This window comes from Chiloscyllium punctatum, chromosome 39, assembly GCF_047496795.1.
Source record: "Chiloscyllium punctatum isolate Juve2018m chromosome 39, sChiPun1.3, whole genome shotgun sequence".
NCBI lineage: Eukaryota > Metazoa > Chordata > Chondrichthyes > Orectolobiformes > Hemiscylliidae > Chiloscyllium > Chiloscyllium punctatum.
The window spans coordinates 10,608,670-10,630,634 of record NC_092777.1 but is presented as its reverse complement, the minus strand read 5'-3'; the positions used below and the strand labels follow the sequence as shown (position 1 = coordinate 10,630,634).

At 46.4% G+C, this 21,965-nt stretch overlaps 1 protein-coding gene across 1 annotated transcript in view; it reads right to left on the bottom strand.

The window, feature by feature from the left end:
• Positions 1-612: 612 nt before the first annotated feature.
• The window catches only part of LOC140464210 (eukaryotic translation initiation factor 4H-like), a 34,476-nt gene continuing 13,123 nt past the window's right edge, over positions 613-21,965 (bottom strand). The window contains exon 4 of the mRNA XM_072559062.1: positions 613-778. Coding sequence (XP_072415163.1) covers positions 623-778 — 156 coding nt within the window. The 3' untranslated portion in view covers positions 613-622. The remainder of the gene's footprint in view (positions 779-21,965) is intronic.

Below are 21,965 nucleotides of genomic sequence, written 5' to 3'. Positions count from 1 at the left end.
ACACTCCGGGAAAGGGGATTGACGATGACAATCCCTCTGGAATGACACTTCAAGACTGGTTCCTTGCACATTCCAAATGTTGAACAATATTTGGCATGACCAAACACGAGGGACCAACTAAAAATTCCAATACTCCCATCTGCACATAGACAACATAACCCATTACAGATCACATTGTAAACCACAGACCATGTTCCCTCAGTCAGACCCACACCGGGAGCACCGTGCACAGTTCCCCGTCTCTGTGTCCCTCAGTCAGACCCACACCGGGAGCACCATACACAGTTCCCCGTCTCTGTGTCCCTCAGTCAGACCCACACCGGGAGCACCGTGCACAGTTCCCCGTCTCTGTGTCCCTCAGTCAGACCCACACCGGGAGCACCGTGCACAGTTCCCCGTCTCTGTATCCCTCAGTCAGACCCACACCGGGAGCACCGTGCACAGTTCCCCGTCTCTGTGTCCCTCAGTCAGACCCACACCGGGAGCACCGTACACAGTTCCCCGTCTCTGTATCCCTCAGTCAGACCCACACCGGGAGCACCGTACACAGTTCCCCGTCTCTGTATCCCTCAGTCAGACCCACACCGGGAGCACCGTACACAGTTCCCCGTCTCTGTATCCCTCAGTCAGACCCACGCCGGGAGCACTGTGCACAGTTCCCCGTCTCTGTGAAGCTACAATTGTCTGACTCACCTCGATCTCCTCCTCGGCCAAAGCCGCCTCGCTCCTGTCTCCGCCCTTCTGCGATATCAACGCGTAATGTCCGGTCCCCGTAGAGCTGAGGGTGTAGGGGTAAGGAGTAGGATGAGGCAGAGAGTAAAAGTGGGGGAGGTGGGAAATGCGAGACAGAAAGGAAGAGACCAACAGTATTACAGAGGGAGTGAGATACAGAGACGGGGGCAGGGTGGAGTGATACACAGAGCGGGTGTGCGGGAGTTACAGAGAGAGAGCGAGATGGAGAAAAAGACATAGAGCGAGTGTGTGAGAGGGTGACAGACAGTGAAAGTGAAGAGACAGCCAAAGAGGAGGGAGAGAGACAGCCACAGAGTGGTGGGTGGAGAGAGACAGAATGAAGGACGTGTGGAGGAAAGGTACAGAGAATGAGATTGCACCAGGACGACAGTTGGATGGGGAGAGTGTGATATCGGGCAACAGAAGGAAGAAACGAGAGAGAAATGAAAGGGCAAAACCTTCAGGTGACAGAAACCCACAACTTCATGTCGAATCGTTCACAACTTACAGACACAACCAAACGTCATTCCGCTGTTAAATTCCAGTCTGTAACTCCCTCCCGGGTATCTGTTATTCTGTATATAAACCAGCCTGAACCCCTCGATTAGATTCCAGTCTGTAACTCCCTCCTCCTGGGTATAGGTTATTCAGTACATAAACCACCCTGAACCCCTCGATTAGATTCCAGTCTGTAACTCCCTCCCTGGTATCTATTATTCTGTATATAAACCACCCTGAACCCCTCGATTAGATTCCAGTCTGTAACTCCCTCCCGGGGTATCTGTTATTCTGTATATAAACCACCCTGAACCCCTCGATTAGATTCCAGTCTGTAACTCCCTCCCGGGTATCTGTTATTCAGTATATAAACCCCATCCCGAACCCCTCGATTAGATTCCAGTCTGTAACTCCCTCCTCCTGGGTATAGGTTATTCAGTACATAAACCACCCCGAACCCCTCGATAACATTCCAGTCTGTAACTCCCTCCCTGGTATCTATTATTCTGTATATAAACCACCCTGAACCCCTCGATTAGATTCCAGTCTGTAACTCCCACCCGGGGTATCTGTTATTCTGTATATAAACCACCCTGAAACCCTCGATTAGATTCCAGTCTGTGCACTCCCTCCCGGGTATCTGTTATTCTGTAGAAAACCACCCAGAACCCCTCGATTAGATTCCAGTCTGTAACTCCCTCCCGGGGTATCTGTTATTCTGTATATAAACCACACCGAACCCCTTGATTAGATTCCAGTCTGTAACTCCCTCCTGGGTATCTGTTATTCTGTATATAAACCAACCCGAACCCCTCGATTAGATTCCAGTCTGTAACTCCCCCTCAGGTATCTGTTATTCTGTATAGAAACCACACTGTACCCCTCGATTAGATTCCAGTCTGTAACCCCCTCCCGAGTATCTGTTATTCTGTATATAAACCACCCCGAACCCCTCGATTAAATTTCAGTCTGTAACTCCCTCCCGGGTATCTGTTATTCTGTATATTAACCACCCTGAACCCCTCGATTAGATTCCAGTCTGTAACTCCCTCTTGAGAATCTGTTATTCTGTATCTAAACCACCCCGAACCCCTCGATTAGATTCCAGTCAGTAACTCCCTCCCGGGTATCGGTTATTCTGTATATAAACCACCCTGAACCCCTCGATTAGATTCCAGTCAGTAACTCCCTCCCGGGTATATGTTATTCTGTATATAATTAACCCTGAACCCCTCGATTACATTCCAGTCTCTAATTCACACCCAGGTATCTGTTATTCTGTATATAAACCACCCCGAACCCCTCGATTAGATTCCAGTCTGTAACTCCCTCTTGAGAATCTGTTATTCTGTATATAAACCACCCCGAACCCCTCGATTAGATTCCAGTCAGTAACTCCCTCCCGGGTATCTGTTATTCTGTATATAAACCACACTGTACCCCTCGATTAGATTCCAGTCTGTAACCCCCTCCCGGGTATCTGTTATTCTGTATATAAACCGCCCCGAACCCCTCGATTTGATTCCAGTCTGTAACTCCCTCCCGGGTATCTGTTATTCTGTATATAAACCACCCCGAACCACTCGATTTGATGCCAGTCTGCAAATCCCTCCTGGGTATCTGTTATTCTGTATATAAACCACCCTGAACCCCTCGATCAGATTCCTCACTGTAACTCACAACAATGCATCTGTTATTCAGTACATAAACCACGCCGAACCCCTCGATTAGATTCCAGTCTGTAACTCCCTCCTCGGGTATCTGTTATTCTGTATATAAACCACCCTGAACCCCTTGATTGGATTCTAGTCTGTAACTCCCTTCCGGGTATCTGTTATTCTGTATATAAACCTCCCCGAACCTCTCGATTAGATTCCAGTCTGTAACTCCCTCCCGGGTATCTGTTATTCTGTATACAAACCACCCCGAACCCCTCGATTACATTCCAGTCTGTAACTCCCTCCTGGGGTATCTGTTATTCTGCATATAAACCATCCCGAACCCCTTGATTCGATTCCAGTCTGTAACTCCCTCCTGGGTATCTGTTATTCTGTATATTAACCACCCTGAACCCCCCGATTAGATTCCAGTCGGTCATTCCCTCTTGGGTATCTGTTATTCTGTGTATAAACCACCCCGAACCCCTCGATTAGATTCCAGTCTGTAACTCCCTCCCGGGTATCTGTTATTCTGTATATAAACCACCGCGAACCCCTCGATTAGATTCCAGTCAGGAACTCCCTCCCGGGTATCTGTTATTCTGTATATAAACCACCCTGAACCCCTCGATTAGATTCCAGTCAGGAATTCCCTCCCGGGGTATCTGTTATTCTGTATACAAACCACCCTGAACCCTTAATTAGATTCCAGTCATTAACTCACACCCAGGTCTCTGTTATTCTGTATATAAATAGCCCCAAAACCCTCGATTAGATTCCAGCCTGCAACTCCCTCCCGGGGAAGTTATTCTGTATATAAACCACCCTGAACCGCTCGATTAGATTCCAGTGTGTAACCCCCTCCTGGGTATCTGTTATTCTGTATATAAACCACCCTGAACCCCTCGTCTAGATTCCTCACTGTAACTCACACCCAGGTATCTGTTATTCTGTACATAAACCACCCCAAACCACTCGATTCGATTCCAATCTGTAACTGCCTCCCGGGTATCTGTTATTCTGTACATAAACCACCCTGAACCCCTCGATTACATTCCAGTCTCTCATTCACACCCAGGTATCTGTTATTCTGTATATAAACCACCCTAAACCCCTCGATTAGATTCCAGTCTGCAACTCACACCCAGGTATCTGTTATTCTGTCAAAAAACCACCCTGAACCCCTCGATTCAATGAACGCCTGTAACTCCCGCCCTGGTATCTATTATTCTGGATATAAACCACCCCGAACCCCTCAATTACATTCCAGTCTCTAACTCATACCCAGGTATCTGTTATTCTGTATATAAACCATCCCGAACCCCTCGATTAGATTCCAGTCTGTAACTCCCTCTTGAGAATCTGTTATTCTGTATGTAAACCACCCTGAACCCCTCGATTAGATTCCAGCCAGCAACTCCCTCCCGGGGAAGTTATTCTGTATATAAACCACCCTGAACCTCCCGATTAGATTCCAGTCTGTAACTCCCGCGCAGGGTATCTGTTATTCTGTATATAAACCACGCCGAACCCCTCGATTAGATTCCAGTCTGTAACTCCCGCGCAGGGTATCTGTTATTCTGTATATAAACCACGCCGAACCCCTCGATTAGATTCCAGTCTGTAACTCCCTCCCAGGGTATCTGTTATTCTGTATATAAACCATGCCGAACCCCTCGATTAGATTCCAGTCTGTAACTCCCTCCCAGGGTATCTGTTATTCTGTATATAAACCATCCCGAACCCCTCGATTAGATTCCAGTCTGTAACTCCCTCTTGAGAATCTGTTATTCTGTATGTAAACCACCCTGAACCCCTCGATTAGATTCCAGCCTGCAACTCCCTCCCGGGGAAGTTATTCTGTATATAAACCACCCTGAACCCCCCGATTAGATTCCAGTCTGTAACTCCCGCGCAGGGTATCTGTTATTCTGTATATAAACCACGCCGAACCCCTCGATTAGATTCCAGTCTGTAACTCCCGCGCAGGGTATCTGTTATTCTGTATATAAACCACGCCGAACCCCTCGATTAGATTCCAGTCTGTAACTCCCGCGCAGGGTATCTGTTATTCTGTATATAAACCACGCCGAACCCCTCGATTAGATTCCAGTCTGTAACTCCCTCCCAGGGTATCTGTTATTCTGTATATAAACCACGCCGAACCCCTCGATGAGATTCCAGTCTGTAACTCACTCCCGGGGTATCTGTTATTCTGTACATAAACCACCCCGAATACCTCGATTAGATTCCAGTCTGGAACTCCCTCCTGGGTATCTGGTATTCTGCATATAAACCACCCAGAACCCCTCGATTAGCTTCCAGTCTGTAACTCCCTCCCAGGGTATCTGTTATTCTGTATATAAACCACCCTGAACCCCTCGATTAGATTCCAGCCTGCAACTCCCTCCCGGGGATGTTATTCTGTATTTAAACCACCCCGAACCCCTCGATTAGATTCCAGTCAGTAACTCCCGGCCAGGGTATCTGTTATTCTGTATATAAACCACCCCGAACCCCTCGATTAGATTCCAGCCTGCAACTCCCTCCCGGGGAAGTTATTCTGTATATAAACCACCCTGAACCCCTCGATTAGATTCCTCACTGTAACTCACACCCAGGTATCTGTTATTCTGTATTTAAACCACCCCGAACCCCTCGATTAGATTCCAGTCATTAACTCCCGCCCAGGGTATCTGTTATTCTGTATATAAACCACCCCGAACCCCTCGATTAGATTCCAGTCTGTATTTCCCGCCCAGGGTATCTGTTATTCTGTATATAAACCACCCCGAACCCCTCGATTAGATTCCAGTCTGTAACTCCCTCCCAGGGTATCTGTTATTCTGTATATAAACCACCCCGAACCACTTGATTAGATTCCAGTCTGTGACTCCCTCCTGGGGTTTCTGATATTCTGCATATACACCACCCCGAACTCCTCGATTAGATTCCAGCCTGTAACTCCCTCCCGGGGAAGTTATTCTGCATACAACCACCCTGAACCCCTCGATTAGATTTCAGCCTGCAACTCCCTCCCGGGGAAGTTATTCTGTATATAAACCACCCTAAACCCCTCGAATAGATTCCAGTCTGTAACTCCCTCTTGAGAATCTGTTATTCTGTATATAAACCACCCCGAACCCCTCGATTAGACTCCAGTCAGTAACTCCCTCCCGGGTATATGTTATTCTGTATATAATTAACCCTGAACCCCTCGATTACATTCCAGTCTCTAACTCACACCCAGGTATCTGTTATTCTGTATATAAACCATCCCGAACCCCTCGATTAGATTCCAGTCTGTCACTCCCTCCTGGGTATCTGTTATTCTGTATATAAACCACTCCGAACCCCTCGATTAGATTCCAGCCTGTAACTCCCTCCCTGGTATCTGTTATTCTGTATATAAACCACCCCGAACCCCTCGATTAGATTTCAGCCTGCAACTCCCTCCCGGGGAAGTTATTCTGTATATAAACCACCCTAAACCCCTCGAATAGATTCCAGTCTGTAACTCCCTCTTGAGAATCTGTTATTCTGTATATAAACCACCCCGAACCCCTCGATTAGACTCCAGTCAGTAACTCCCTCCCGGGTATATGTTATTCTGTATATAATTAACCCTGAACCCCTCGATTACATTCCAGTCTCTAACTCACACCCAGGTATCTGTTATTCTGTATATAAATCACCCCGAATCCCTCGATTAGATTCCAGTCTGTAACTCCCTCCCAGGGTATCTGTTATTCTGTATATAAACCACGCCGAACCCCTCGATGAGATTCCAGTCTGTAACTCACTCCCGGGGTATCTGTTATTCTGTACATAAACCACCCCGAATACCTCGATTAGATTCCAGTCTGGAACTCCCTCCTGGGTATCTGGTATTCTGCATATAAACCACCCAGAACCCCTCGATTAGCTTCCAGTCTGTAACTCCCTCCCAGGGTATCTGTTATTCTGTATATAAACCACCCTGAACCCCTCGATTAGATTCCAGCCTGCAACTCCCTCCCGGGGATGTTATTCTGTATTTAAACCACCCCGAACCCCTCGATTAGATTCCAGTCAGTAACTCCCGGCCAGGGTATCTGTTATTCTGTATATAAACCACCCCGAACCCCTCGATTAGATTCCAGCCTGCAACTCCCTCCCGGGGAAGTTATTCTGTATATAAACCACCCTGAACCCCTCGATTAGATTCCTCACTGTAACTCACACCCAGGTATCTGTTATTCTGTATTTAAACCACCCCGAACCCCTCGATTAGATTCCAGTCATTAACTCCCGCCCAGGGTATCTGTTATTCTGTATATAAACCACCCCGAACCCCTCGATTAGATTCCAGTCTGTATTTCCCGCCCAGGGTATCTGTTATTCTGTATATAAACCACCCCGAACCCCTCGATTAGATTCCAGTCTGTAACTCCCTCCCAGGGTATCTGTTATTCTGTATATAAACCACCCCGAACCACTTGATTAGATTCCAGTCTGTGACTCCCTCCTGGGGTTTCTGATATTCTGCATATACACCACCCCGAACTCCTCGATTAGATTCCAGCCTGTAACTCCCTCCCGGGGAAGTTATTCTGTATATAAACCACCCTAAACCCCTCGAATAGATTCCAGTCTGTAACTCCCTCTTGAGAATCTGTTATTCTGTATATAAACCACCCCGAACCCCTCGATTAGACTCCAGTCAGTAACTCCCTCCCGGGTATATGTTATTCTGTATATAATTAACCCTGAACCCCTCGATTACATTCCAGTCTCTAACTCACACCCAGGTATCTGTTATTCTGTATATAAACCATCCCGAACCCCTCGATTAGATTCCAGTCTGTCACTCCCTCCCGGGTATCTGTTATTCTGTATATAAACAGCCCCAAAACCCTCGATTAGATTCCAGTCTTTAACTCCCTCCTGGGTATCTGTTATTCTGTATATAAACCACTCCGAACCCCTCGATTAGATTCCAGCCTGTAACTCCCTCCCTGGTATCTGTTATTCTGTATATAAACCACCCCGAACCCCTCGATTAGATTCCTGTCAGTAACTCCCTCCCGGGTATATGTTATTCTGTATATAATTAACCCTGAACCCCTCGATTACATTCCAGTCTCTAACTCACACCCAGGTATCTGTTATTCTGTATATAAATCACCCCGAATCCCTCGATTAGATTCCAGTCTGTAACTCCCGCGCAGGGTATCTATTATTCTGTATATAAACCACCCCGAACCCCTCGATTAGATTCCAATCTGTAACTCCCTCCCAGGGTATCTGTTATTCTGTATATAAACCACGCCGAATCCCTCGATTAGATTCCAGTCTGTAACTCCCTCCCGGGTATCTGTTATTCTGTATATAAACCACCCCGAAACCCTCGATTTGATTCCAGTCAGTAACTCCCTCCCGTGTATCTGTTATTCTGTATATAATCCACCCTGAACCCCTCGATTAGATTCCAGTCTGTAACTCCCTCCCGGGTATCTGTTATTCTGTATATAAACCACCCTGAACGCCTCGATAAGATTCCAGTCTGTAACTCCCTCCCGGGTATCTGTTATTCTGTATATAAACAGCCCCAAAACCCTCGATTAGATTCCAGTCTCTAACTCACACCCAGGTATCTGTTATTCTGTATATAAACCACCCCGAACCCCTCGATTAGATTCCAGTCTGTAATTCCCTCCCGTGTATCTGTTATTCTGTACATAATCCACCCTGAACACCTCGATTAGATTCCAGTCAGTAACTCCCTCCCGGGGAAGTTATTCTGTATATAAACCACCCTGAACCCCTCGATTAGATTCCTCACTGTAACTCACACCCAGGTATCTGTTATTCTGTACATAAACCACCCCAAACCACTCGATTCGATTCCAGTCTGTAACTCACACCCAGATATATGTTATTCTGTATATAAACCACCATGAACCCCTCGATTCAATTAACGCCTGTAACACCCTCCCTGGTATCTATTATTCTGGATATAAACCACCCTAAACCCCTAGATTAGATTCCAGTCTGCAACTCACACCCAGGTATCTGTTATTCTGTATACAAACCACCCCGAACCCCTCGATTAGATTCCAGTCTCTAACTCCCTCCCCGGTATCTGTTATTCTCTATGTAAAACACCCCGAACCCCTCGATTAGATTCCAGTGTGTAACTCCCTCCCGGGTATCTGTTATTCTGTATATAAACCACACCGTACCCCTCGATTAGATTCCAGTCTCTAACTCCCTCCCCGGTATCTGTTATTCTGTATATAAACCACACCGAACCCCTCAATTAGATTCCAGTCTGTAACTCCCTCCCGGGTATCTGTTATTCTGTATATAAACCACCCCGAACGCCTCGATTAGATTCCAGCCTGTAACTCCCTCCCTGGTATCTGTTATTCTGTATATAAACCACCCCGAACCCCTCGATTCGATTCCAGTCTGTAACTCCCTCCTGGGTATCTGTTATTCTGTATATAAACCACTCCGAACCCCTCGATTAGATTCCAGCCTGTAACTCCCTCCCTGGTATCTGTTATTCTGTATATAAACCACCCCGAACCTCTCGATTAGATTCCAGTCAGTAACTCCCTCCCGGGTATATGTTATTCTGTATATAATTAACCCTGAACCCCTCGATTACATTCCAGTCTCTAACTCACACCCAGGTATCTGTTATTCTGTATATAAACCACCCCGAACCCCTCGATTAGATTCCAGTCTGTAATTCCCTCCCGTTTATCTGTTATTCTGTACATAATCCACCCTGAACCCCTCGATTAGATTCCAGTCAGTAACTCCCTCCCGGGGAAGTTATTCTGTATATAAACCACCCTGAACCCCTCGATTAGATTCCTCACTGTAACTCACACCCAGGTATCTGTTATTCTGTACATAAACCACCATGAACCCCTCGATTCAATTAACGCCTGTAACACCCTCCCTGGTATCTATTATTCTGGATATAAACCACCCTAAACCCCTAGATTAGATTCCAGTCTGCAACTCACACCCAGGTATCTGTTATTCTGTATACAAACCACCCCGAACCCCTCGATTAGATTCCAGTCTCTAACTCCCTCCCCGGTATCTGTTATTCTCTATGTAAAACACCCCGAACCCCTCGATTAGATTCCAGTGTGTAACTCCCTCCCGGGTATCTGTTATTCTGTATATAAACCACACCGTACCCTTCGATTAGATTCCAGTCTCTAACTCCCTCCCCGGTATCTGTTATTCTCCATAAAAAACACCCCGAACCCCTCGATTAGATTCCAATGTGTAACTCCCTCCCGGGTATCTGTTATTCTGTATATAAACCACACCGTACCCCTCGATTAGATTCCAGTCTGGAACCCCCTCCCGGGTATCTGTTATTCTGTATATAAACCACACCGAACCCCTCAATTAGATTCCAGTCTGTAACTCCCTCCCGGGTATCTGTTATTCTGTATATAAACCACCCCGAACGCCTCGATTAGATTCCAGCCTGTAACTCCCTCCCTGGTATCTGTTATTCTGTATATAAACCACCCCGAACCCCTCGATTCGATTCCAGTCTGTAACTCCCTCCTGGGTATCTGTTATTCTGTATATAAACCACCCTGAACCCCTCGATTAGATTCCAGTCATTAACTCACACCCAGGTCTCTGTTATTCTGTTTATAAATAGCCCCAAAACCCTTGATTAGATTCCAGCCTGTAACTCCCTCCCGGGTATCGGTTATTCTGTATACAAACCACCCCGAACCCCTCGATTAGATTCCAGTCTGTAACTCCCTCCCCGGTATCTGTTATTCTGTATATAAACCACCCCGAACCCCTCGATTAGATTCCAGTCTGTAACTCCCTCCCGGGTATCTGTTATTCTGTATATAAACCACCCCAAAACCCTCGATAAGATTCCAGCCTGCAACTCCCTCCCGGGGAAGTTATTCTGTATATAAACCACCCTGAACCACTCGATTAGATTCCAGTGTGTAACCCCCTCCTGGGTATCTGTTATTCTGTACATAAACCACCCCAAACCACTCGATTCGATTCCAATCAGTAACTGCCTCCCGGGTATCTGTTATTCTGTACATAAACCACCCTGAACCCCTCGATTACATTCCAGTCTCTCATTCACACCCAGGTATCTGTTATTCTGTATATAAACCACCCTAAACCCCTCGATTAGATTCCAGTCTGCAACTCACACCCAGGTATCTGTTATTCTGTCAAAAAACCACCCTGAACCCCTCGATTCAATGAACGCCTGTAACTCCCGCCCTGGTATCTATTATTCTGGATATAAACCACCCCGAACCCCTCAATTACATTCCAGTCTCTAACTCATACCCAGGTATCTGTTATTCTGTATATAAACCACCCCGAACCCCTCGATTAGATTCCAGTCTGTAACTCCCTCTTGAGAATCTGTTATTCTGTATTTAACCATCCCGATCCCCTCGATTAGATTCCAGTCAGTAACTCCCTCCCGGGTATCTGTTATTCTGTATATAAACCACCCTGAACCCCTCGATTAGATTCCAGCCTGCAACTCTCTCCCGGGGAAGTTATTCTGTATATAAACCACCCTGAACCCCCCGATTAGATTCCAGTCTGCAACTCCCTTCCGGATATCTGTTATTCTGTATATAAACCACCCCGAACCCCTCGATTACATTCCAGTCTGTAACTCCCTCCGGGGTATCTGTTATTCTGTATATAAACCACCCTGAACCCCTCGATTAGATTCCAGTCAGGAACTCCCTCCCGGGGTATCTGTTATTCTGTATATAAACCACGCCGAACCCATCGATTAGATTCCAGTCTGTAACTCCCGCACAGGGTATCTGTTATTCTGTATATAAACCACGCCGAACCCCTCGATTAGATTCCAGTCTGTAACTCCCTCCCAGGGTATCTGTTATTCTGTATATAAACCACCCCGAACCCCTCGATTAGATTCCAGTCAGTAACTCCCGCCCAGGGTATCTGTTATTCTGTACATAAACCACCCCGAATCCCTCGATTAGATTCCAGTCTGGAACTCCCTCCTGGGTATCTGGTATTCTGCATATAAACCACCCAGAACCCCTCGATTAGCTTCCAGTCTGTAACTCCCTCCCAGGGTATCTGTTATTCTGCATATAAACCACCCTGAACACCTCGATTAGATTCCAGCCTGCAACTCCCTCCCGGGGATGTTATTCTGTATTTAAACCACCCCGAACCCCTCGATTAGATTCCAGTCAGTAACTCCCGCCAGGGTATCTGTTATTCTGTATATAAACCACCCCGAAACCCCTCGATTAGATTCCAGTCTGTATTTGCCGCCCAGGGTATCTCTTATTCTGTATATAAACCACCCCGAACCCCTCGATTAGATTTCAGCCTGCAACTCCCTCCCGGGGAAGTTATTCTGTATATAAACCACCCTAAACCCCTAGATTAGATTCCAGTCTGTAACTCCCTCTTGAGAATCTGTTATTCTGTATATAAACCACCATGAACCCCTCGATTCAATTAACGCCTGTAACACCCTCCCTGGTATCTATTATTCTGGATATAAACCACCCCAAACCCCTCGATTAGATTCCAGTCTGCAACTCACACCCAGGTATCTGTTATTCTGTATACAAACCACCCCGAACCCCTCGATTAGATTCCAGTCTGTAACCCCCTCCCGGGTATCTGTTATTCTGTATATAAACCACACCGAACCCCTCGATTAGATTCCAGTGTGTAACTCCCTCCCGGGTATCTGTTATTCTGTATATAAACCACCCCGAACGCCTCGATTAGATTCCAGCCTGTAACTCCCTCCCTGGTATCTGTTATTCTGTATATAAACCACCCCGAACCCCTCGATTCGATTCCAGTCTGTAACTCCCTCCTGGGTATCTGTTATTCTGTATATAAACCACCCTGAACGCCTCGATTAGATTCCAGTCATTAACTCACACCCAGGTCTCTGTTATTCTGTATATAAATAGCCCCAAAACCCTTGATTAGATTCCAGCCTGTAACTCCCTCCCGGGTATCGGTTATTCTGTATACAAACCACCCCGAACCCCTCGATTAGATTCCAGTCTGTATTTCCCGCCCAGGGTATCTGTTATTCTGTATATAAACCACCCCGAACCCCTCGATTAGATTTCAGCCTGCAACTCCCTCCCGGGGAAGTTATTCTGTATATAAACCACCCTAAACCCCTAGATTAGATTCCAGTCTGTCACTCCCTCCCGGGTATCTGTTATTCTGTATGTAAACCACCCTGAACCCCCCGATTAGATTCCTGTCTGCAACTCCCTTCCGGGTATCTGTTATTCTGTATATAAATCACCCCGAATCCCTCGATTAGATTCCAGTCTGTAACTCCCTCCCAGGGTATCTGTTATTCTGTATATAAACCACGCCGAATCCCTCGATTAGATTCCAGTCTGTAACTCCCTCCCGGGTATCTGTTATTCTGTATATAAACCACCCCGAAACCCTCGATTTGATTCCAGTCAGTAACTCCCTCCCGTGTATCTGTTATTCTGTATAAAATCCACCCTGAACCCCTCGATTAGATTCCAGTCTGTAACTCCCTCCCGGGTATCTGTTATTCTGAATATAAACCACCCTGAACGCCTCGATAAGATTCCAGTCTGTAACTCCCTCCCGGGTATCTGTTATTCTGTATATAAACAGCCCCAAAACCCTCGATTAGATTCCAGTCTTTAACTCCCTCCTGGGTATCTGTTATTCTGTATATAAACCACTCCGAACCCCTAGATTAGATTCCAGCCTGTAACTCCCTCCCGGGTATATGTTATTCTGTATATAATTAACCCTGAACCCCTCGATTACATTCCAGTCTCTAACTCACACCCAGGTATCTGTTATTCTGTACATAAACCACCATGAACCCCTCGATTAGATTCCAGTCTCTAACTCCCTCCCCGGTATCTGTTATTCTCTATGTAAAACACCCCGAACCCCTCGATTAGATTCCAGTGTGTAACTCCCTCCCGGGTATCTGTTATTCTGTATATAAACCACACCGTACCCCTCGATTAGATTCCAGTCTCTAACTCCCTCCCCGGTATCTGTTATTCTCCATATAAAACACCCCGAACCCCTCGATTAGATTCCAGTCTGTAACTCCCTCCCGGGTATCTGTTATTCTGTATATAAACCACCCCGAACGCCTCGATTAGATTCCAGCCTGTAACTCCCTCCCTGGTATCTGTTATTCTGTATAAAAACCACCCCGAACCCCTCGATTCGATTCCAGTCTGTAACTCCCTCCTGGGTATCTGTTATTCTGTATATACACCACCCTGAACCCCTCGATTAGATTCCAGTCATTAACTCACGCCCAGGTCTCTGTTATTCTGTTTATAAATAGCCCCAAAACCCTTGATTAGATTCCAGCCTGTAACTCCCTCCCGGGTATCGGTTATTCTGTATACAAACCACCCCGAACCCCTCGATTAGATTCCAGTCTGTAACTCCCTCCCCGGTATCTGTTATTCTGTATATAAACCACCCCGAACCCCTCGATTAGATTCCAGTCTGTAACTCACTCCCGGGTATCTGTTATTCTGTATATAAACCACCCCAAAACCCTCGATAAGATTCCAGCCTGCAACTCCCTCCCGGGGAAGTTATTCTGTATATAAACCACCCTGAACCGCTCGATTAGATTCCAGTGTGTAACCCCCTCCTGGGTATCTGTTATTCTGTATATAAACCACCCTGAACCACTCGATTAGATTCCTCACTGTAACTCACACCCAGGTATCTGTTATTCTGTACATAAACCACCCCAAACCACTCGATTCGATTCCAATCAGTAACTGCCTCCCGGGTATCTGTTATTCTGTACATAAACCACCCTGAACCCCTCGATTACATTCCAGTCTCTCATTCACACCCAGGTATCTGTTATTCTGTATATAAACCACCCTAAACCCCTCGATTAGATTCCAGTCTGCAACTCACACCCAGGTATCTGTTATTCTGTCAAAAAACCACCCTGAACCCCTCGATTCAATGAACGCCTGTAACTCCCGCCCTGGTATCTATTATTCTGGATATAAACCACCCCGAACCCCTCAATTACATTCCAGTCTCTAACTCATACCCAGGTATCTGTTATTCTGTATATAAACCATCCCGAACCCCTCGATTAGATTCCAGTCTGTAACTCCCTCTTGAGAATCTGTTATTCTGTATTTAACCATCCCGATCCCCTCGATTAGATTCCAGTCAGTAACTCCCTCCCGGGTATCTGTTATTCTGTATATAAACCACCCTGAACCCCTCGATTAGATTCCAGCCTGCAACTCTCTCCCGGGGAAGTTATTCTGTATATAAACCACCCTGAACCCCCCGATTAGATTCCAGTCTGCAACTCCCTTCCGGATATCTGTTATTCTGTATATAAACCACCCCGAACCCCTCGATTACATTCCAGTCTGTAACTCCCTCCGGGGTATCTGTTATTCTGTATATAAACCACCCTGAACCCCTCGATTAGATTCCAGTCAGGAACTCCCTCCCGGGGTATCTGTTATTCTGTATATAAACCACGCCGAACCCCTCGATTAGATTCCAGTCTGTAACTCCCGCACAGGGTATCTGTTATTCTGTATATAAACCACGCCGAACCCCTCGATTAGATTCCAGTCTGTAACTCCCTCCCAGGGTATCTGTTATTCTGTATATAAACCACCCCGAACCCCTCGATTAGATTCCAGTCAGTAACTCCCGCCCAGGGTATCTGTTATTCTGTACATAAACCACCCCGAATCCCTCGATTAGATTCCAGTCTGGAACTCCCTCCTGGGTATCTGGTATTCTGCATATAAACCACCCCGAACCCCTCGATTAGATTCCAGTCAGTAACTCCCGCCCAGGGTATCTGTTATTCTGTACATAAACCACCCCGAATCCCTCGATTAGATTCCAGTCTGGAACTCCCTCCTGGGTATCTGGTATTCTGCATATAAACCACCCAGAACCCCTCGATTAGCTTCCAGTCTGTAACTCCCTCCCAGGGTATCTGTTATTCTGCATATAAACCACCCTGAACCCCTCGATTAGATTCCAGCCTGCAACTCCCTCCCGGGGATGTTATTCTGTATTTAAACCACCCCGAACCCCTCGATTAGATTCCAGTCAGTAACTCCCACCAGGGTATCTGTTATTCTGTATATAAACCACCCCGAACCCCTCGATTAGATTACAGCCTGCAACTCCCTCCCGGGGAAGTTATTCTGCATAAAACCACCCTGAACCCCTCGATTAGATTTCAGCCTGCAACTCCCTCCCGGGGAAGTTATTCTGTATATAAACCACCCTAAACCCCTAGATTAGATTCCAGTCTGTAACTCCCTCTTGAGAATCTGTTATTCTGTATATAAACCACCATGAACCCCTCGATTCAATTAACGCCTGTAACACCCTCCCTGGTATCTATTATTCTGGATATAAACCACCCCGAACCCCTCGATTAGATTCCAGTCTGCAACTCACACCCAGGTATCTGTTATTCTGTATACAAACCACCCCGAACCCCTCGATTAGATTCCAGTCTCTAACTCCCTCCCCGGTATCTGTTATTCTCTATATAAAACACCCCGAACCCCTCGATTAGATTCCAGTGTGTAACTCCCTCCCGGGTATCTGTTATTCTGTATATAAACCACACCGTACCCCTCGATTAGATTCCAGTCTGTAACCCCCTCCCGGGTATCTGTTATTCTGTATATAAACCACCCCGAACGCCTCGATTAGATTCCAGCCTGTAACTCCCTCCCTGGTATCTGTTATTCTGTATATAAACCACCCCGAACCCCTCGATTCGATTCCAGTCTGTAACTCCCTCCTGGGTATCTGTTATTCTGTATATAAACCACCCTGAACGCCTCGATTAGATTCCAGTCATTAACTCACACCCAGGTCTCTGTTATTCTGTATATAAATAGCCCCAAAACCCTTGATTAGATTCCAGCCTGTAACTCCCTCCCGGGTATCGGTTATTCTGTATACAAACCACCCCGAACCCCTCGATTAGATTCCAGTCTGTATTTCCCGCCCAGGGTATCTGTTATTCTGTATATAAACCACCCCGAACCCCTCGATTAGATTACAGCCTGCAACTCCCTCCCGGGGAAGTTATTCTGCATAAAACCACCCTGAACCCCTCGATTAGATTTCAGCCTGCAACTCCCTCCCGGGGAAGTTATTCTGTATATAAACCACCCTAAACCCCTAGATTAGATTCCAGTCTGTCACTCCCTCCCGGGTATCTGTTATTCTGTATGTAAACCACCCTGAACCCCCCGATTAGATTCCTGTCTGCAACTCCCTTCCGGGTATCTGTTATTCTGTACATAAATCACCCCGAATCCCTCGATTAGATTCCAGTCTGTAACTCCCTCCCAGGGTATCTGTTATTCTGTATATAAACCACGCCGAATCCCTCGATTAGATTCCAGTCTGTAACTCCCTCCCGGGTATCTGTTATTCTGTATATAAACCACCCCGAAACCCTCGATTTGATTCCAGTCAGTAACTCCCTCCCGTGTATCTGTTATTCTGTATATAATCCACCCTGAACCCCTCGATTAGATTCCAGTCTGTAACTCCCTCCCGGGTATCTGTTATTCTGTTTGTAAACCACCCTGAACGCCTCGATAAGATTCCAGTCTGTAACTCCCTCCCGGGTATCTGTTATTTTGTATATAAACAGCCCCAAAACCCTCGATTAGATTCCAGTCTTTAACTCCCTCCTGGGTATCTGTTATTCTGTATATAAACCACTCCGAACCCCTCGATTAGATTCCAGCCTGTAACTCCCTCCCTGGTATCTGTTATTCTGTACATAAACCACCCTGAACCCCTCGATTACATTCCAGTCTCTCATTCACACCCAGGTATCTGTTATTCTGTATATAAACCACCCTAAACCCCTCGATTAGATTCCAGTCTGCAACTCCCTCCCGGGTATCTGTTATTCTGTATTTAAACCACACCGTACCTCTCGATTAGATTCCAGTCTGTAACCCCCTCCCGGGTATCTGTTATTCTGTATATAAACCACACCGAACTCCTCAATTAGATTCCAATCTGTCACTCCCTCCCGGGTATCTGTTATTCTGTATATAAACTACACCGAACGCCTCGATTAGATTCCAGCCTGTAACTCCCTCCCTGGTATCTGTTATTCTGTATATAAACCACCCCGAACCCCTCGATTCGATTCCAGTCTGTAACTCCCTCTTGAGAATCTGTTATTCTGTATAAAAACCACCCCGAACCCCTCAATTAGATTCCAGTCAGTAACTCCCTCCCGTGCATCTGTTATTCTGTATATAATCCACCCTGAACCCCTCGATTAGATTCCAGTCTGTAACTCCATCCCAGGTCTCTGTTATTCTCTATATAAATCACCCTGAACCCCTCGATTAGATACCAGTCTGCAACTCCCTCCTGGGATATCGGTTATTCTGTATATAAACCACCCTGAACCCCTCGATTTGATTCTAGTCTGTCACTCCCTCCCGGGTATCTGTTATTCTGTATATAAACCACCCCGAACCCCTCGATTAGATTCCAGTCTGTCACTCCCTCCCGGGTATCTGTTATTCTGTACATAAACCACCCTGAACGCCTCGATAAGATTCCAGTCAGTAACTCCCTCCCGGGGTATCTGTTATTCTGCATATGAACCATCCTGAACCCCTCGATTAGATTCCAGTCTGTAACTCCCTCCCGGGTATCTGTTATTCTGTATATAAACCACCCTGAACCCCTCGATTAGATTCCAGTCTGTAACTCCCTCCCGGGGTATCTGTTATTCTGTATATAAACCACCCCGAACCCCTCGATTAGATTCCAGTCTGTAACTCCCTCCCAGGTCTCTGTTATTCTCTATATAAACCACCCCGAACCCCTCGATTAGATTCCAGTCTGCCACTCCCTCCCGGGTATCTGTTATTCTGTACATAAACCACCCTGAACGCCTCGATAAGATTCCAGTCAGTAACTCCCTCCCGGGGTATCTGTTATTCTGCATATGAACCATCCTGAACCCCTCGATTAGATTCCAGTCTGTAACTGTCTCCATGGTATCTCTTCCTCTGTATATAAACCACCTCGAACCCATCGATTAGATTCCAGTCGGTAACTCCCTCCCGGGTATATGTTATTCTGTATATAATTAACCCTGAACCCCTCGATTACATTCCAGTCTCTAACTCACGCCCAGGTATCTGTTATTCTGTATATAAACCACCCCGAACCCCTCGATTAGATTCCAGTCTGCAACTCCCTCCTGGGATATCAGTTATTCTGTATATAAACCACCCCGAACCCCTCGATTAGATTCCAGTCTCGAACTCCCTCCCAGGTATCTGTTATTCTGTATACAAACCACCCCGAACCCCTCGATTAGATTCCAGTGTGTAACTCCCTCCCGGGTATCTGTTATTCTGTATATAAACCAGACTGTACCCCTCGATTAGATTCCAGTCTGTAACCCCCTCCCGGGTATCTGTTATTCTGTATATAAACCACACCGAACCCCTCAATTAGATTCCAGTCTGTAACTCCCTCCCGGGTATCTGTTATTCTGTATATAAACCACCCCGAACCCCTCGATTCGATTCCAGTCTGTAACTCCCTCTTGAGAATCTGTTATTCTGTATATAAACCACCCCGAACCCCTCGATTAGATTCCAGTCAGTAACTCCCTCCCGTGTATCTGTTATTCTGTATATAATCCACCCTGAACCCCTCGATTAGATTCCAGTCTGTAACTCCCTCCCGGGTATCTGTTATTCTGTATATAAACCACCCCGAACCCCTCGATTAGATTCCAGTCAGGAACTCCCTCCCGGGTATCTGTTATTCTGTATATAAACCACCCCGAACCCCTCGATTAGATTCCAGTCAGGAACTCCCTCCCGGGGTATCTGTTATTCTGTATACAAACCACCCTGAACCCCTCAATTAGATTCCAGTCTGTAACTCCCTCCCGGGGTATCTGTTATTCTGTATATAAACCACACCGAACCCCTCGATTAGATTCCAATCCGTAACTCCCTCCCGGGTATCTGTTATTCTGTACATAAAGCACCCCGAACCCCTCGATTAGATTCCAGTCTGTAACTCACTCCCAGGGTATCTGTTATTCTGTATATAAACCACCCCGAACCCCTCGATTAGATTCCAGTCTGTGACTCCCTCTTGAGAATCTGTTATTCTGGATATCAACCACCCTGAACGCCTCGATAAGATTCCAGTCTGTAACTCCCTCCCGGGTATCTGTTATTCTGTATATAAACAGCCCCAAAACCCTCGATTAGATTCCAGCCTGTAACTCCCTCCCGGGTATCTGTTATTCTGTATACAAACCACCCCGAACCCCTCGATTAGATTCCAGTCTGTAATTCCCTCTTGAAAATCTGTTATTCTGTATATAAACCACCCCGAACCCCTCGATTAGATTCCAGTCAGTAACTCCCTCCCGGGTATCTGTTATTCTGTATATAAACCACTCCGAACCCCTCGATTAGATTCCAGCCTGTAACTCCCTCCCTGGTATCTGTTATTCTGTATATAAACCACCCCGAACCCCTCGATTCGATTCCAGTCTGTAACTCCCTCTTGAGAATCTGTTATTCTGTATATAAACCACCCCGAACCCCTCAATTAGATTCCAGTCAGTAACTCCCTCCCGGGTATATGTTATTCTGTATATAATTAACCATGAACCCCTCGATTAGATTCCAGTCTCTAACTCCCTCCGCGGTATCTGTTATTCTCTATGTAAAACACCCCGAACCCCTCGATTAGATTCCAGTGTGTAACTCCCTCCCGGGTATCTGTTATTCTGTATATAAACAACACCGTACCCCTCGATTAGATTCCAGTCTGTAACCCCCTCCCGGGTATCTGTTATTCTGTATATAAACCACACCGAACGCCTCGATTAGATTCCAGCCTGTAACTCCCTCCCTGGTATCTGTTATTCTGTATACAAACCACCCCGAACCCCTCAATTAGATTCCAGTCAGTAACTCCCTCCCGGGTATCTGGTCTTCTGTCTATAATCCACCCTGAACCCCTCGATTAGATTCCAGTCTGTAACTCCCTCCCAGGTCTCTGTTATTCTCTATATAAACCACCCTGAACCCCTCGATTAGATTCTAGTCTGTCACTCCCTCCCGGGTATCTGTTATTCTGTATGTAAACCACCCCGAACCCCTCGATTAGATTCCAGTCTGTCACTCCCTCCCGGGTATCTGTTATTCTGTACATAAACCACCCTGAACGCCTCGATTAGATTCCAGTGTGTAACTCCCTCCCGGGTATCTGTTATTCTGTATATAAACCACACCGTACCCCTCGATTAGATTCCAGTCTGTAACCCCCTCCCGGGTATCTGTTATTCTGTATATAAACCACACCGAACCCCTCAATTAGATTCCAGTCTGTCACTCCCTCCCGGGTATCTGTTATTCTGTATATAAACCACACCGAACGCCTCGATTAGATTCCAGCCTGTAACTCCCTCCCTGGTATCTGTTATTCTGTATATAAACCACCCCGAACCCTTCGATTCGATTCCAGTCTGTAACTCCCACTTGAGAGTCTGTTATTCTGTATACAAACCACCCTGAACCCCTCGATTAGATACCAGTCTGCAACTCCCTCCCGGGCATCTGTTATTCTGTATACAAACCACCCTGAACCCCTCGATTAGATTCCAGTATGTAACTCCCTCCCGGGTATCTGTTATTCTGTATATAAACCACCCTGAACCCCTCGATTAGATTCCAGTCTGTAACTCCCTCCCAGGTCTCTGTTATTCTCTATATAAACCACCCTGAACCCCTCGATTAGATTCTAGTCTGTCACTCCCTCCCGGGTATCTGTTATTCTGTATGTAAACCACCCCGAACCCCTCGATTAGATTCCAGTCTGTCACTCCCTCCCAGGTATCTGTTATTCTGTACATAAACCACCCTGAACGCCTCGATAAGATTCCAGTCAGTAACTCCCTCCCGGGGTATCTGTTAT